General features: G+C 40.8%; 1 protein-coding gene across 1 annotated transcript in view; it reads left to right on the top strand.

The window, feature by feature from the left end:
• The first annotated feature begins 207 nt into the window (after positions 1–207).
• acvr2ba (activin A receptor type 2Ba) overlaps positions 208–18,547 on the top strand; it is a 41,911-nt gene continuing 23,571 nt past the window's right edge. Inside the window, exon 1 of the mRNA XM_067578148.1 lies at positions 208–887. Within this exon, the coding sequence (XP_067434249.1) occupies positions 836–887 (52 nt within the window). The 5' untranslated portion in view covers positions 208–835. The remainder of the gene's footprint in view (positions 888–18,547) is intronic.

The raw sequence follows: 18,547 nt of genomic DNA, 5'->3' as shown, positions 1-18,547 counted from the left end.
CAAAGCATGTAAATAATGTAAAAGATCAACCATCTCAGATGACGTTTGGCTGCTTGGTCCACAGATCCTGATGCTTGTCATGGAGTGTTTTTACAGCGCTGATGTTGCTGCTGCAGCCAACAGCTTCAACTAAGCTTTTACTTTGAAAGAAGAAGCGGCTGGATTGATGCTGATGAGCGCAGCTTGACGGAAACAGGCTGCATGTTTGTCCCAGCAGCCCAGAGAGAGAGAGAGAGAGAGAGAGAGAGAGAGAGAGAGAGAGAGAGAGAGAGAGAGAGAGAGAGAGAGGACGAGCTGCGGCGGAGGGAAAGAAAGAAAGAAAGAGAGAGAGAGGGAGGGAGAGACGGGCAGAGGAGCGCAGGTCTGCGGGCTGTTTTCACGCCTCTTTGTGGCTGTGTGTCTGCGGGCTGCTTTGGGAACTATCAGCGGGCAGTGACTGTCAGTGACCCCGGGCTGAGCCGCCGCTGCTGTCCGCCCCCGCATGGCTCCGGGTCCGCTGGGAACTTCTCCGTAGAGCCGTGCGGGTCTGGTGCGTTTTGGAGGAGCAGCAGGAGAAGGAGAAGGAGAAGGAGAAGGAGAAGGAGGAGGAGGAGGAGGAGGCTGCTGGCTGGATTATTACACACTTACACACACACACACACACACATATACACACACACACACACACACACACACACAAAAGCCCACCGGACAAAAAACGCCACAGCTCTCCCAGCCTGGCTGCGGGTCGCGGTTTTACGCAGCGTCCCTCTGCGCTTGTGGAACTTGTGTTTTTAAATGTTGGAGGAGGATCCGGCGGACAGCAGGACGCAACCTGGCGGACACTAGAGGGAATATGTGGCTCTCCTGGCTGACTTGTGCACTTCTGCTGGGAACTTTGTGTGCAGGTAAAGAGAAGAGCGGAGAGCTGGCCTGTTTGTGCTGTTTGTTCTGTGGGTGAAAGGGCTGCAGGTTGCAACACTGCGCGTCCTCTGAAAGCCAGAATATCACACACACACACACACACACACACACACACACACACACATACAGCGTGAGGCTTTCAGCTGTACCAAGTGTATGCATATTGCAGGAATATGAGGCGGGTTTTATGCGTGTTTGTTTGCGGCGTTTCTCAGCAGCTGCACACGTGAAAGCGCAGATATGTTGAGAGGTTTGAACAATGAAAAGTCCTCATTAGAAACCTTGTATGAATATTATCAGCTGTGTTTTGGGGCCGTGTAGTATTTTTCCAGCAGCAGCAGCAGCACATGGCGAGAAAAAGCAGAGCAGGACTGAAGGAATATTATCCTTCTTCTAGAGAAGCAAACAAACCAGCTGCACTGATCCGATAGTATATTTATATAATGTGAATATTGTAGGAATATTAAAGGTTTGCTCCTCTGTGACAGACTGTGTGTGTGTGTGTGTGTGTGTGTGTGTGTGTGTGTGTGTGTGTGTTCAGATTAAAGGTGGACTGAGGATCCTGACGCTCCAGTGTCCTCATGTTGCACCGAACATGGCTGCACAAAATATCGCTGTGAAGCAGAAAGATGATGATGATTGGTTTTCATGTTTTGATGCTTCGCTGTCAGCAGGAGCAGTCACTGTCCGTGCGCGTGTGCGTGACTGTGCGCGCCTGCGCGTGCGTGTGCAGCTCCATTGTCTGCTCAGGCATGCAGGCGGATCAATAATCGATCAGCAGAGCGGCAGCGGAGCTCGCGCCTCCCTCTTTATAACCGGACAGATTTCATGTTTGTGTTTTTTTTTGCCTCCCTGCACGCGCTCCTCGGTGCCGCCCGCGCGCGTTTTACTACGCGGCGCACGGCGGGCGGATGAATGAAGCAGCTCGGTCATGTGGCCTCGTAGTAGTGGAGAGGAGGCGTGTGCGCGTGCGTGCTGGAAAAATACTACACACGCGCGCGCGCACGTTTTGTGAGGTTCCAGTGAGATTATTGTATCAGGCTGTTCTGTGATATTTCTGTTCTACTGGTTTGAATATGGAGCTTATTATGCTTCATTTCCACTTTACCTGCAATATTTCCATCATACTGATGCGGATTTTTGCTCTTTTGCATGAAAAATAAGCATAAAAACCACACATATCTCAAGATATTTCTAAAATAGTGTCCAACAGTGAGATCAGTGGTGATTTCCGGTTGTATGTCTGTATTATTGTTACTGCTGTGACAGTCAACACTGACATTATTCTATCAGGCTGCAGATCGAAGACATTATTATAACATATTTTTATAACAAAAAAATTCAAGTAATATCTTTAATATCTTTTAGCCAACAATGAGATGATGGTGACTTTATCACACTTTGTGCTGTTATGTTTAACTTTCTTATTATATTTCTATAATATTTCTGTGGATTTGACGTCTGTGGTGACTTTCATGCTGGTTCGGTGTTGATTCAATAATATTTTAAGTTACTTCTAAGAGCAGGTGACCAACAGTGAGATACTAGTGAGCTCAGCTTGCTTCATGATATACAGGAGCTCATGTGTGACTTCTTTAATATCAGTGATGTCATATTTCACTGTTTCAGTGTTTCTGCAGGTTAAATTAATCACAGCTGACTGTGTTTTATTTACAGAGGAACTCCGTTAATCTTCTTCTGGTATTTCTATAATATATCTGTTTAGTTGCTGTGAGATCATAGTGATTATATTCAATATGCTTTATATGTATTTGTATGATGTTGGTGCAAACACACATTAATGATAAACAGGTGATATTTACTTTTACTGGCAGACAAGATTGTTTCTAAATGATCACTGTAGTCACTTTTAATACATCAAGATAAACATGCTGCCTTACTTATATATATATATATTATATTACAGTATGAATCCTGAGGTGCTGCAGCGGTCAGTCAGAACAAAAGGAATGTTTATCAGCTGTTGAGGAAAACGCTCACAGCTGTACTTTACCTCCAGATCAATACACACACACACACACACACACACACACACACACACAGAAACACACAATATATACAACAATATTAAGAATTTAAATTTCTGATCAGCGACTGCAGGAGTTAAACATCATGATGTCTTCACTTGGGCTTCAATTAATGATTCATTATCAAATATGCTGACATTCATTATTGTTATTATTATTATCAGTCAGTGAGTCAGTGTGAACTCATGAAGGACTTCCTGTCGTCTCTAACTTATATTATTATAACTGAAGGATTATAGAATAATGATTTGAGCTGCAGTGAAACATTAACAGACGCAGCTGTGATGCACGTTTGTTGTTTGCCAACTGAAAAGAGGAAGAAGAAGAAGAAGAAGAAGAAGAGATGTGGCTGTTTTCAGTAGTTCAGGTGTTTCTCTGTGAGACTGAATCATCACATCAGCTGAAACTTCTTCAAACCCACAAAAAACTTTATTTCAGATTCTAGCGGAGGTCCGTAAGTTCACAGATGTTACATGTGTCGGACTGAATTTGGGGGAAACGTGTTTAAAATGATGCAGCAGGTTCGATGGACAACATATCAACATATGAATGTGTTGCTACTTTAACTCGTCGTGTTGTTTGATGTAAATGTGAGAAAGTATCTGCAGCGTTGTTGTGCTTCTCAGCGCTCGGCTCCCTGCAGGCCTGAACACCAGCAGAGGGGCGAGGGGGCACGATGGGGGGATGGGCTGCCCATAGGCAAGATTTAAAGGGCCAGTGCCCTTTTTTTTTTTCACGGCTCCCCTAAGATTGATGACATGAGGTCAAGAGGAGGAGGAGGGAGGAGGAGGGAGGAGGAGGAGGAGGTAGGAGGGGGGGGGGACTGGGTCAAGAGCAGATCTGTGGGGAGAAACTGAGGAGCTGACTGCAAGAAATAAAGATAAAACAGAAACCTTTTCTACTGAAGTATGTCGACAACTAGCGGCTGGATTACTGTTCATGTTCACCAGAGGATGAATCCTCCTGACTCTTCATGATTTTAAAGCTTATATTCATATTTCTGCGTTAAGTGTGTCAGTGTGCAGCTTCTCCAGAATGTAACTCCACGTCGTAGTTTTCTCCTACAAGTTTCCTGTTTAGGAATAATTGGTGCTAATTACAGAGAAAATAGAGACACCGTACATTTCCTACAATCAGAGAAATATAAAATGTGTGTAGACAAGCATAAAATTCAACACATGAAATAAACTTTACATTTGCTTTTCCTCTATTTTCCATGAAATTAGCACTAAATTACAGAGAAATGATCAAGTAATTACCAGGAGCTGTAGTTCACAGGTCTGTAACTTTAAATAATTTGGTGATAATTTCAGGGAGAATGTAAAACGTCCTTTAAGCAAAAGTAAACTTTCTTTCATGTGTTAAACTGATTGACAAATGTAATTGTTTCACCTGATCAGCTGAGCTGCTGTGAATGACTAAATGACTGAGTTACACCAATAATTACGTGGTATTAATTAATGAAGTGTAAGAATTGACACTTACAGGAAATGATTTGAAAATGATGAATCTGTAAAGTGAAGTGTAGCAGGAAGGGATCTGATTAAATAATCGACTGATATATATTTATTTGACTGTATGAACAACACATTAAACGACAGAAGAGGTCAAAAAACAACCCGTAGTTACGTTTTACGCCATCTAGTGGCCATAGTCAGAACGAGCAGAGGAGCGTCATAAAAAAACAACAAATCACTGTAAAACAATAATGATGTTTTATGATGTGACGACGCTGTGGTGACCGTCTGGTCAGGTTTAGGGGAAAGATTGATCGATTGATTTTGATTTATTGAACGGGACAGTGTGCAGTATTAAGCATAAATGATGCAATGCGCCGTAGTTAGCTTGAAGCTAATTTGCATCCGTAGTTAGTCCACCACAATCAAAACATACAACAGCACAACAACAAACAGTACAAAGCAAAAAAACAAACAAAAAAACAAACAAACAAAAACAAACAAAAAAACACACAGAACACACCATACAAAATACAAAGCTACACACAACACATCACAAACACCCACGATGACAGTTCACAGATCATGATTTAGGTTAAAACGATCTCTTAAAAAGTGGTTTATACTTCCTTAAAGTTACGCAACCTTCATCGTCATGGCAACAGTAAACACCACAATGTTACAGTTTTTTAAAAAAATGTCCCAACTCGACCGTCAGGACCATGACAATCGCGGTTGGAAGCAGGAAGTAAACGGTGGTCTGCTGCCATCCACCATGTAGACGTCCAACACGTCACCTCACACTGACATCATCTCAAACTTCCCCGGGTCGTCGTGGTTACTAACTAAAGGTCATTTCTGTACTCTGGTTTTTCTTGCTGGTATGAATGATTGTAGGGATGCTGCTCAGTAAGTCGATGATGGAATCGTTACTGTAGTGAACGTTGTCTGTGAGCCCGACTGATGGTGCCGCTAGAAGACGTGATCAGTCAGAGGAGGAAGCTGAACCTCATGGTGGGCCGGAGTTTGTTTGTTTGTTTTAGCTCGGGGTGCATCATGAGACCGTTAGGAGTGCGATGAGGCTTCAACAACATCCTGCAGCCAAACAAACACAACAAGTGAGGTCAGACGTCAGGATACGAGACTCAAAGACAAAGACATGTGCTTTGTTTTATTGGACATATTGGTCCGTTAGTAGTGAAAATGGCTGAAACGCAGATCACACATGATCGTTACTTTAGTAAACTGCAGCTCTTCTATGCACACGTCTCAAGTCACAAGCGTGATGTTTGTTTTGATATTGAGAGGAAATGATCTCATGCTGCAAATATGATGAATTTTGGTTTCACACATATAACTTTATAAAGTTTAGGTGTTTGTCCAAAACCACAAAATATTACATGTACCACAATGTTCAGAGAAGAAAAAGCTGCAGATATTCACATTTGACAAACTTCAACAAGACATTGTTTGGATTTTTTACTTTAAAACATTTTGAAATGATGAATCAGTTATCAAAAAGGTTTGATTGACTAATCTATTAATTGAATAGTTGTTTCAGCACTTGCAGCGTCGTGACTCGCTGACGTGTTTTTAATCAGATAGTAGTACTGGTTAGTAGATCAGTTCACTGCTGGTTTGGATCCAAACATGAAGACAAATATAGAAAATCAGCAGAAAGATCCTTTAAAGACATTGACAGAGCTGAAGCCTGATTAATGAAAGTTAATTAATTTAATCAGTTTTTCAAAGAGAAATGTGTAATCAGTAATTGATTACAGTTTTCAGGTAACTTCCTGTGAGGAATCAGACTCGATGTGTCGGCAGCTGAGAACATACAGCACCGAACTGACCTGAATATAAGACGACCTCCTTTTCAGACTTTCAGACTTTAAAGATGAGAAACTCTAATATGACCCACCTCTTTCAACCAGAATATCCAGGAAAAATATATTGTCTTCTATTCATATGACACTATACTGTTTATAAGGGACATAATAGTTCAATAACTGATGTTACAGTTTTTTTTGCATTAATAATCCTCCATAGCAGCACTCCTGCTAACTGCGCTAACTGTAATTCTGCTTTAATGATCATTTTCTAGCTTGTCTATTTTAACATTTTAATGTCAGTCTGTTTTTTTATGTTCCAGTGTAGTTCGGATGTCCGGCGGCTGCAGTGTCGACGTTTCGTTACGCTCTTTGCTTTCTCTAATATACAACTGTAGCTCAGCTGACCTGCTTTCTCAGCGATCAATACTGAGGTTTTTTTTTTATTATAACCCACCTCCACACGCACACATATACATCGTTATCCTTGGGAGAGGCCTGCAGAGATTCCTTTGTGTTTTCTGCTGTGAGGAAAATAAATAGAAGACGGTCATGTGTTGTAGAATAAAACATTCCTGTGTGTTTGGGATCCTGCAGGCTGGAGAACAGAAACCCGGATTTAAATATGTTTTGAATTTGTTCTAACGTCAGGATTTCCTTCAGTGGTTTTCAAGTTTTTCCACACAAGACATGATGCTGAGCTGGAACCATAGACTGTATAAAAATAACGGACGTTGCCACGGTGACGTCACCCATTGGTTCGTGGACTCGAGTTTTGGCATTTTGGTCGTCGGCATCTTGTTTTTTTTGGAGCCAGAAGTGACCATATTAGGACGAGAGGGTGGAGCTAACCCTGACGCTAGCTAGCTAGCTTGGTCAGAAAGGTGCATCCGTAATTAAGATGCTAATTTTGGCCTGAAACAAAATGTACCAGAGAAACCGAACAGCCGAGTCTTTAGAGGGTGTTTTAATACAACCGAGAGAACAGTCTGAGAACAAGATCGTTTTTATTGCTGCTATATTTCTGATGTTGGTGAATCTAGTCTGTGCATCGTTTCAAACCAGGTGATTGATGGTGATTCGATGATGTCGTCAGACTCTGATCCGTCTCACTGCAGTTTGAATGTCCAGAGAGACTTTTCATAGATTAAGCCTGAGCAGTTTGCCGCAGGACCACTGTCATAACTCTCTCTGTAACACACACACACACACACATATACACACACACACACACACATATACACACACACACACACACATACATACACACACACACACACATATACACACACATACATACACACACACACACACACACACACACATACACACACACATTGGCAAACATACAAAACGTACACAGAGAAACACATAAAAGTCATTAGCAGAGAGCCGCTAGCGTCGTGTTTATTCTGACTTGCAGCTCAGCAGTTAAAGAACCAAGAAATAAAAACCATATGTAATAAACTGGTTACAACCAGATTAATATAACAGTCTGATTGTTGTAGATAAAACATCTTAACGGGCTTTCAGTTCAATAGTAAACATATAAAATTACACATCAGTGTTTCATGTCAGTCTCTGTATAAATCAAACATATTTTAATTCCTCTGAAGCAACACAGAGATCCTGCAGTCAAAGGGCCAAAACACGGATTTAAAACTACTAAGATCATCAGTCGCAGCTGCAGTTACCTCAAAGAAAGATTTTTTTAACATTAATATTTGGATTTTTCATATTTTACATTTTTATTTAGCTGTTCAAGGACATTTTCTGCAGATTTTATTTAAATGGATTTTAAAGGAAAATCAAAACTGAACTCACCAAAAACTGTTTCAGAACTATTGATCGTCTTCAGTATCAGATTCAATTTCCAAGAAACTTCCTGAGAAATTATTAGTAAATTGCAGCCCTGTGAAATAAAGTATGACCATTTTATTTTTACATGAAGGTGTAAAAGCCGTTTCAAAGCGATACTAAGTTATTTTAATTATGTTGAGTCCTAAAATACCACAACTCGCCATAAAAACACCCAACGTGTGTAGTTTTAACTGTCGAATGTGAAACAAATAATAATCAGATTCAAATTCATTATGAGATCAATAATCATTATAATGAAGATATTTCTGCAGCCTGATGTGTCTATAATATTGCTGCCTTGTGTCTATCTTTGGGTGAATATTGCAGTAAAACTCAGCTGTAAGACATTGATTTTACAGGAGCTTCGACAAACAGGGGATTGTGTACAAAGATGTTTTCCCAGAGGAAGACTCTCCACTTGGTTCTGCAGCTCGAAGCACCAGAAATGTGTTTAAAACCGTACGAGAGCTTGTCTGTGGATGATGAAGCAGATGGGTTTTGTGTCACAAGAATGATGTGAAACCTTTGTTGTTTTGAATATTTTGGGAGGACTTTTAGGATTTTTATAATAAAATCAGGAAATAAAAGTCACAGTTTTTCTTGCTGCTTGTCAGATTCTATCCAGTCTTCATTTGAAATAGACTCGCTGTGATAATCCTTCTGTAAACTGTCTCCAGTCTGTTCTGTCAATTCTTCACTCACTTCTATTTTAATCGGGTGAAGAAATGTCAGAGACTAATATCCAAAAGTATCACATAGTATAAATATATTTAATGTTTTTTTGTTCACCAGGTTTGGATGCTTTGATGGTCACATAATCCCAGATTATTGCAGCCAAAAATGTTTGATTCTGCAGCAGCTTTTCTTAAAAACTGCGATACAGTTTGTGATGTTTTATGTCTCTTTTTGTGGTAAAATTGCAAACAAAAGAAAATAATACAATTTTTTAAAAACTGCTACCAGTGAAGAGTCATATGTAATGACTTCCTGGATTAAAAAGCATCCTGCAGATCACAGACACAACTATATTTCAGCTGAACATGAGAACCATGAGGACTCAAAGTTCTATGAAATACTGTACTTGAGTTCCATTTATAACCTTTATTAAATAAACTTTCAGCTCAACATCAGCAGCAAATAAAATCATCAATAATGTTATGTTGTTATGTCTTCTGACTCACTGAATCAAACCTCATTCGGGAACATTTCGGGAATTGTTTTGCTCGTCTATGGCGTCATGTTTGTTGGCACCAAACCAAAAGCCACGATTGGTCCAAACCACAAGCAGCTGTTGATTTGGACGTTTCATGCAGAAACGTTGTGATAATTCAGCAAAAATTGCAAACAAACTCTGGCAAATATTGTGGAGATTTCTTGAAATTTGTGTTAATTATTTCCTGGAGGGACTGTAATCGATCAGGTTTCTCAATAAGCAGTCAGTTACCATGAGGGACAACACACAGTAGGTTTCACCTGATAAGCTGTGCAGGCATGTGTGTCTGTGTGTGTGTGTTTGTGTGTGTTTGTGTGTACTTGGACAGATAAAGTGTTATCTAGCTTGTGCTATTTAGGCCCAAAGCTCACTGTGCAACAATAGAAACGTAGGACACTTTATCAAAACACGCAAACAAACGCTGCAGGGATGTTCACTTCCTTTCAAACTGTCCAATCAGACTCCAGCATGCTCCGTGGTCATGTTATAGAATGTCAACAGTAAATGGCAGAGTGTTGTGTTTGCATTGTGTTTGCTCGGCTGTAAAGTTTGGAGCCTCGCTGTGACAGATGGAGGGTCCACGACTCTCTTTCATTGACAAACTGATGGCTCCCAGGGGCCCAGACTGCCACCCCTCCCTCCCTCCCCCGTCCCCCTTCACTTTTTTGTTTCCTCTCTCGGCCTCCTCTCTCCCTCGAGGACCAGAGGAATGACTCTCTCTCGCTGCCATTTGTCCGGGGATCGGGGGCCCAGTCTGGGAGTGTGTCCTGTCTGGGGTTTCAGATGGTGGGGGCAGATGTTGTCTGGACAACAACAACAACACGCACAAAAACGGGTGTTGGTTGTCCTGTCTGGTAGTTTCTCTCTGGCAAAGTTGAAGTTGTTGGGGCTGTGTTTGTGAGGTCCTTCAGGGGTCATTTTAGGGGTGTTCCTTCGGTCTCAAATTTGATTTTAGGGGTTCTTTAGAGGTTCCTGGGCTGTATTTGGGGGTTTAAAGTGTTTAAAGTGGATTCAGGTGTTTTTGAAGGACAGCATTGATGGTGTTCTTTGTCCTGGGGGGCAGCTATGTGTCCTCTAGTGGGTTCCTGGGCCCCTCGACAAGGGATCCTGGATGTCACAGGGGTCAGTGGTCCTTTGATGGGGTGTAGGGGTTTTCTAACGGTTCCAGGGCTACTTGGAGGGGTTTCAGGTGTCCTTGATAGGGCTGCAGAGCTTTTTCAAGGACTTGAACAGGTTCTTGAGGAGGTCCTCAGCATTTCTAGGGTGTTCTAGGGATTCTTGATGGGGGTCCATCTCAGTGTCTTTAGATTTTTAGGGTGTCTTGACAGAGTTTAGGGATTCATTAACTGGTGGAAGAAGTATTCAGATCTTTTACTGCAGTAAAAGATCCATTACAGCAAAATACTCCATTACAAGTAATGCAGCATCATATATGATATACATACAGTAGAGACAGAGGGTCACAAGGTGTCTTGACACTGTTGCAGCATCTGCACCTTCAAACAAGCCCTTTAATTCCAAGGCAACCATCATAGCCTTTCATAGGACTGTATGAAAGCTGCTCGAGGCCCTTTTCCAGTGACTTGGTGGGTCTGTTATTCAAAGATGAGACAGTGAGTTGAAGAGAAAGTATTAGAAGAGGAGGACAACATGGAGGAAAAGAAGGAAAAGCCTTTATTGCTTCTCTCATGCAAAGGTGACACCAAACACCAGCCAGTATGTAAGAGTTATTCTGCTGCTTCTTAAGCAGGTTCTTTGGTTCTATCAATATGCGACTGCCAGAGAGGTCTAGCTATGATTCACTGTGGTCTTGTAAATGATGATGCAGTTCTAGGGTTTCTTATCGAGTTTTGTATGAAGGTTTTGGGTTTGATTGGGGTTTTTATGGTTTATAGGTTTGTGGGAACACAGACAGATAAATAATAGTATTCTCTTTATCAACTTCTCAAGTGTTTGGTTTCATTTTCTTTCTCGTATCCTACACAGCAGCTTAAATAGACGCCTGCTGACAGATCCACAGAGCTGCAGCTGTTTGCGGCTCACAGGTTTACAAATATACAGATGTTGGCTGTAATTCATATTCCAGCACAATGAGCATATGTGCAGAATGTGTTGACTGTTCCCATGTGAACAAGCTAACAGATGGCTGCTGGTGTAATCTGCAAAGAGCATATGTACAGAAATATACACAGGAAATCTGCAAGGACACTGAGATCACAGAGAGAGTAGCTCAGGACAAGACGAGGATTCAGAGACGAGGCTTCGACTGTTATGAGGAAGGCTTTTCTGTTTTTTACTCGAACATTAGTCGTCCTTCTTGTTCCTTCACAAACATAATTAACTCAACTATACAGACGGATTCAAATTCTAGTATTAATCTCAAAAAGAAAGCTAGTAAGTGGACCTTATGTGTGAGATGTTTTCTCTCCGAGCGAACCGTACATGAAATTTAAAATAAAGTGAGAGAGGATGAAGGCTGAACAGAGACAACAGAGAAATAAAGAGATGCTGTCGTCTAGTTTTTTTGTTCTCTCTGTCGCTCTCCAGCGATGAGGCCCTCTGTCTTGGAGGTCAACTCTATTGTCTGCAGCCCTCTTTGCTGTCACGGCCGACCACACTGTGATTGATGGCACTTACGGCTGTGTGTGTGTGTGTGTGTGTGTGTGTGTGTGTGTGTGTGTGTGTGTTAGCGTGGAAAGGGTGTGAGATTTGGTTAAGGACGAGCTCTAGTACTCTTTCTTTCCCCTCCTCCTCCTCTTATCATTTCCACAGAGAATGGTACAGCAGTGTTGAGGTTGACTTGTGAGTGGCTATAAATAGAGGCGTGTGTGTGTGTGTGTGTGTGTGTGTGTGTGAGTGGGTGGGTTTGGGGGGGGGGGGGGGGGGGGAGCCCATTTTGGGATCTAGCTGGATGGAAGCCAGGACTTGGCTGAGAGGAGGAGGAGAGGTGAACAGAGTAGGTAACAGTAGTAAAACAGCTTTGCAGTGAAATTAGTTCATTTCAACAGAGGGAGTAAACGTCTCGTTCATCTCCGTCATAAACAGCGTTAGTGACACTCAGTAATCTCTCTCCTGGTTGAACCATCAGAACAAAACATGAACAACTCCGTTAGAAAATACTCTTTGAAAAAAAAAGTCAAAGCTACAAACCTGTGGACATAAAAACTTTGAGGTCAGAGTTAATCACGACTCCCAGTGTGCAATTCTGCAAGAAACATCCAATAACAGAGATTACGATGTGTTAGGAAAACTGATTTTAGAGTCTGCAGCTTAAATCATCTCTGACATATATCCCTCTGCTCCTCAGTCTGATCTAAACAGTGAGTGTTGAACGTGTTGGTCGTGGCTCGTAGTGATGAACCTACAGAGAATCATCAGAGACTCTGCAGCTCCTCTCAGCTTTACGGAGCTTTATAGTGAGTTTCAGCTCATTCTGGTTCACTCTCAGTGCTCTCATAGCGTCGTTTTGGGCCGCAGCAGGCAGACACAGTTAGCTGTAGGCTAGCTGGTGAACATAGTGGAGCATTTAGCAGCTAAAGAGCCAGATATTTCCCTCAGGAGTTGGTAGAGAGTAAAAACAGAGCTAAAAGAGAGTGAATATTGGACTCACATTCACCAGGTGGACAGAAACACGACTCCACATGAATGATAATGTTGCTCCGTAACTGCTGGATGTGGAAATAAGCAACTGTTTGCTAACATGTTAGCCACAACTACTCTATAAGCTGATAATATGACAGAAGTCATGTTTAGAGACTATTCTGCTGAAAACAAGTGGACAAAAAAAACATCATTTCAAGCAGCTTTAACCAGATTGAAACTACAAAGGATCAAGAATAGAACCCTGAGGAACCCCACAAGTAATTATTGACATTATCAATGTGATGATCATGTTGTAACTGCTGGATGTGGAAATAAGCAACTGTTTGCTAACAAGTTCAACATGTCAACTTAAAAGCTGATGATGTGTCAGTGTTGAGTTGACTTCTTGTTTCTGAGGAAAACTTGTGGACAAAAACTCAGTTATTGTTTAAGTGTAGTATTTGACTAAACGTACCACTTTTTTTGTAATTTAGGGGAACTTTTGGCGAGTTGTTTAGTCTGGTTGGTTTTCCTTCTCGATGCAATTTGGGCGGATGTGAACACAGCAATCGTACCAATCAGACCAAAACAACCATCCATTCACCAGGTGGACACAAACACGACTCCACATGAATGATAATGTTGCTCCGTAACTGCTGGATGTGGAAATAAACAACAGTTTGCTAACAAGTTCAACATATCAACTTAAAAGCTGATGATGAATAGAGGTTCAGATTTTGGGTACTGCTACTGGCTTTCCCTCCACATCATACAGAACATTCACACAGTGCAAACACATTAGACCATCGTATATGACAGTTGTGATGACGGTAATGATCTCAACCCTGCAGTAGGCATCACATGACCGCAGTATTGTGGTAATCACAGCCCTACCCGTCCACTCAAATGACGGAAAAACACGATTTCCCAGAAACAAAGTTGAAATATTTAAAATTAGTGTCCGGAACGTAAACTTTTATGATGGTTACATTATCCAGGAGAGTCCTGAGCTTCTACGTTGGGTAATATTAAGATTAAATAAACCCATGAATACGGAAAGAGGATGCAAGAAGGACACCAGGTTCGTTCTTACCTGGCATGTACGAACATTCACCAACTTACTCACACTGATGAAATTCTTCAGAAAACACCAGTTTGACCTGAAATCATATCGTGTCTTCATCTGAATGAATGTAGAGTTTGAATACGGCACCTCAAACAGATCGAAACTCAATGCTTAATGAATATTCTACATAAAAAGATGAACAGCTGAGTGTGTGTGTGTGTGTGTGTGTGTGTGTGGAAGAGATGTGGATATCACAAAGGCATTAATAATATGGATTTATGTGTCTGTGAGTGAAGAGTTCCCATGGCTTTGCATCTCATATGTTGCCCTCTGATCCCAGTAACATATGCGCACACACACACACACACACACACACACACACACACACACACACACACACTTGGACCTGCCAGATGCCTGTGTGTGTGTGTGTGTGTGTGTGTGTGACCTCTGACCCTCATGTCTGCAGCGAACAAAGGCTCTTAATAATTGGTATGTGGTCATTTTGCATGATAAAGTCGCTCACACACACACACACATATTGAGACGTAGTTTCATTTGCATTTCACACACGTCTGCATCCACATCATGAAGGAAGCACAGGAGGTCAGAGGTCACACACTTTAGACATGTTAATGTGTGTGTGATGTGATTAGATGGTGTGAGTTGTTGCAGCTGGAAGACGCGACTGAAACACTGTGAGAATGTGACGTCCTGCTTTTCATAACAATACTACAGCTGCTGCTGGATTATGATACGAACGTTTGTGTTCATTCGTGTTTTCATAGTTTCGTCCGTCATTTCTAACAGTGATCATGACGCTGTACTCATCAAGTTAATGTTTCCATCTCTGGTTTTTACTTTTATACCATATTGTTGCTTATGCAGTAACTCTTTACTTTACAGAGTAATCTGCAGGTATTTAATGGCGTTGTGCAGAGACGGTGATGCACTTTGGTGCAAATTCTAAGAAAATATACATACTCATTATATTTAGGTTCATACGTAGTTACTTAGCTAATTAGGACATTTCTTTGACAGGGTTATATAATGTGGTATTATACAGGAAATGTGCTCGTTACAGAGTTTTTAATAAACAAGCTAATATGCTAATATGTAGTTTGACACATAAAACTACACACTGAGTATTTTCTGTCAGTCAAAGAACTGTAAAGAGTCCAATTTATTAAGAATTTTAGCAAATTAACAACACAAATATAATGAATCTTATCACTTTTTTTCATTTTTTTCTTATAATTTGGACCAAATTGCAGCATCCTCTCTGTAAAATGTCAAATACCTGCAAATTACTCAGAATAACTAAGTGGTTTTTATGCCTAAACCTAACCAGACCTTAACCACGGCACTGTCACGATACTGCACGTTGAAAAATGAGGCTAAAGAAGTATCCATTGCGTTAAAAAGTGAGGGCAAGGACCGGCGCGGGCAGCAAACAGACGGTTTGGTATTTTTCTGACCTTGATGATATGTGTTTCCTGTCTGTGTGGTGTTGTTGTGTCCAGCGCTGCATGAACGGTGAACCACGTCTGTTTCTGAAGTAAAAGTCACTCCGCTGCCACTCGGCGATTTTAGCAACTAAAAACAAACTAAACACTTGCTGTAAATGTGCTGAAATAACTGATTAATGCATGAAATATAAACAAGTTTAATTAAACTCCCTCCAAACAAAATCAGCACAGAAAATAACGTTTAATGTTGTTAAAGCATCTGAACTGATTCTGACAGTATCTGCTGTTTATTCTGTATGAAGCTTCTCCTTCATGTTCATTAAATCTCTGCTGATATGTTGACGAGTCCGAAGCCTCTAAGAACCTCAACACACGTCAGACTCTCGCTCGGTTATAACTTCATATTCTGCTTTTCATGGAGGAGACGTCGGTCGGCAGCTCGTCAGCCTCTTTTCCAACTTTCTATTCAGCTAAAGTAGCGTCTCATGTTTTATTCATGATTCACGCGGTGCAATTCAAACGCTGTTGTGTCACATTAATTACTAAATTATGTGACCATGTAGGAGGTGAGATGCTGTAGAGTTATGGTCCCATCATGAGTATTATTGGATGCCCCCCCCCCACTTCAGAACTCTACCTGGGACCAGTTAGAGACAGCTAGCCAGCACACACTTAACCATCAGTTTCTCTAAAAGACCATTAACCTGCCATGTTGGTTTAAAACAACTTACTGGTTTCTGATCAGAGCTGAGTGTCGACACAACAGAAGGACTGAAACACTGTAAGAAATCAAGTTTTTAAAGAACACATTTCCACTTATAACCACATTTAGCTGCTAATTTTACTGAAGTAAAGGATCTGAATGCTTCCACCGCTGTATGACATCATCACCGTGTGTATTCACGAACACACACACACACGGCTGATTAGCATATATATTATCCGTGTGTGTGTGTGTGTGTGTGTGTGTGTGTGTGTGTGTGACCTTTCCACCCACAGATCATGTGGTGTGATGTTATTGTGTGTCTCTCTGTGTCTCAGGTCCCCTCACAGGCCCGCCGTCGCCATGGAAACGCTCGTTGCTTGTATGGAAAAATGCCACAAAGTGAACGCTCTGACACGGCGACGGTGGTGATGTTAGTCGGTGTGAACTAGTCGTGGTTCGATGGGTCAGAACAGGATTTAAATCACAGATCAATTAACAAACTCATTGTTGACGTCATCACTGACCCCCCCCCCCCCCCTACACCTACACACGGTGGTCCTCCACTGCTGAAACGATTAAAAGATTAATTGATTAGTTGATTTGACAGAAAAATTAATTGGCATTGATTAATCATTTTAAACAAAAATGGTTAAAAAAATCTCTGGTAGCAGCTTCTCATGTGAATATTTACTTCCAGTTTTATTTCCAGTTTTCCATGAAACTCAACATCTTTGTGTTTCTGACAAAACGAGTCGTCTGAATATGTTCAACATGTTATAGACTGATCAATCAATGGATTATTAAAGAGAGTGATTACAGTGTTCAAAGGTGCTTGATGAGGGTCCATCACAGTGTTTTAGGGTGTTGTGTGACTTGTTGACAGTCATTACTATAACAGTGGTGAAAGAAATACTTTACTGCAGTAAAAGTACATAAGTATTATGAGCTTGATGTAGTTAAAGTATTGCAGTAAAAGTACATAAGTATTATGAGTTTGATGTAGTTAAAGTACTGCAGTAAAAGTACATAAGTATTATGAGCTTGATGTAGTTAAAGTATTGCAGTAAAAGTACATAAGTATTATGAGTTTGATGTAGTTAAAGTATTGCAGTAAAAGTACATAAGTATTATGAGTTTGATGTAGTTAATAGGGGTGTGACCGAATACAAATACATTATTCGGCAAAGCACAAATAGTGGGTTTTATACGAATATTTGTTTCATACAAATGTTTTAAAAATTATTTGTTTTTGGGAAGAAAAAAAACCCAACATGTCAGATACCAGTCTGCAGGTCGGTTACATCGTTATCTGAGTGTCTCTCCTCGGCTCTGCTGTTACATCTATCAGTCCCAACGGACTCTCCATCACCTGTTGTTCCTCTTCTCCTTTCCACAAAGTTAGGTTGTAAAAAAATAGGCAATAAATGAAAAATGCAAAGCAAGAATCACCTTTGAAGTTCTTCCCTACATGTTACACGCTGTGCTGTCTGTGTGTTATGGGTGTATAAATAGGTAGAGGTCTGTCTGCAATGAGTAAAGTTTTAGCTCAGTAGTCAGCGCAGTCGTCTCTGATCTGAGACTCCAGTTAGAGACCCGGTGTGGGGACCTCCTTCATAAGGTAGTTTATTCATGAACACTTATTGTAACACTTTAATTTTCTAAAATGAAAAGTGTCATAACTACGAAAACAGGATTTTTAAGCCTTTTTCCACTTCTATTCGAATACAAATACAAATACTGTGTTCTCTGCACATCCTTAGTAGTTTAAGTTTAGAGGGAAAAATCACTATTTGGTGGAGCTGTTAACAACTCATAGACATGTGAAATGTGACCCCGACTACACACTGCTTTTTGTAAGACGTCAAAAGACAAAAAGGTTGGAAACCACTGGTTTCATCTTTAACAATGTGTTGTATTTTAAAAGCTTGTTATATTATCCATTGTGTCAAATCTTCATCTGAAAAGTAACTAAAGCTGTCAAATAAATGTAGTGGAGTAGAAAGTACAATATTTCCCTCTGAGATGTAGAAAGTAGCATCACATGGAAATACTCAAGTACAGTACAAGTACCTCAAAACTGTACTTAAATACAGTAGTTGAGTAAATGTACTTAGTTACTTTGCATGACTGGTCTTCACAGTAATTGATTGTTTGATGGTTTTATTCCTGCTTTACAACAAAACAACCTGAAACAATCCAAAAAATATGTTTTATTTCTGTCATTCATTGCTTTGTTCTCGCTCCCTCTCTTCATTCATTCTCTAGCTCGCTCACGCTCTCTTTCCCTTTTTTAAACCAGTCGATAATCAGACAACAAAGCCGAACTTTACTTCTTAACATTAACAGTGAGGCTGTTAAATTTCACTTTTAACTTTAACATTAACGAACGAAGAGAAATGTCCTCCTCTCCTCCT

This window comes from Thunnus thynnus, chromosome 21 (assembly GCF_963924715.1).
Source record: "Thunnus thynnus chromosome 21, fThuThy2.1, whole genome shotgun sequence".
NCBI classification, from domain to species: Eukaryota; Metazoa; Chordata; class Actinopteri; order Scombriformes; family Scombridae; genus Thunnus; species Thunnus thynnus.
The sequence above is the reverse complement of the archived record's forward strand: the minus strand, read 5'-3'. Positions and strand labels throughout refer to the sequence as shown.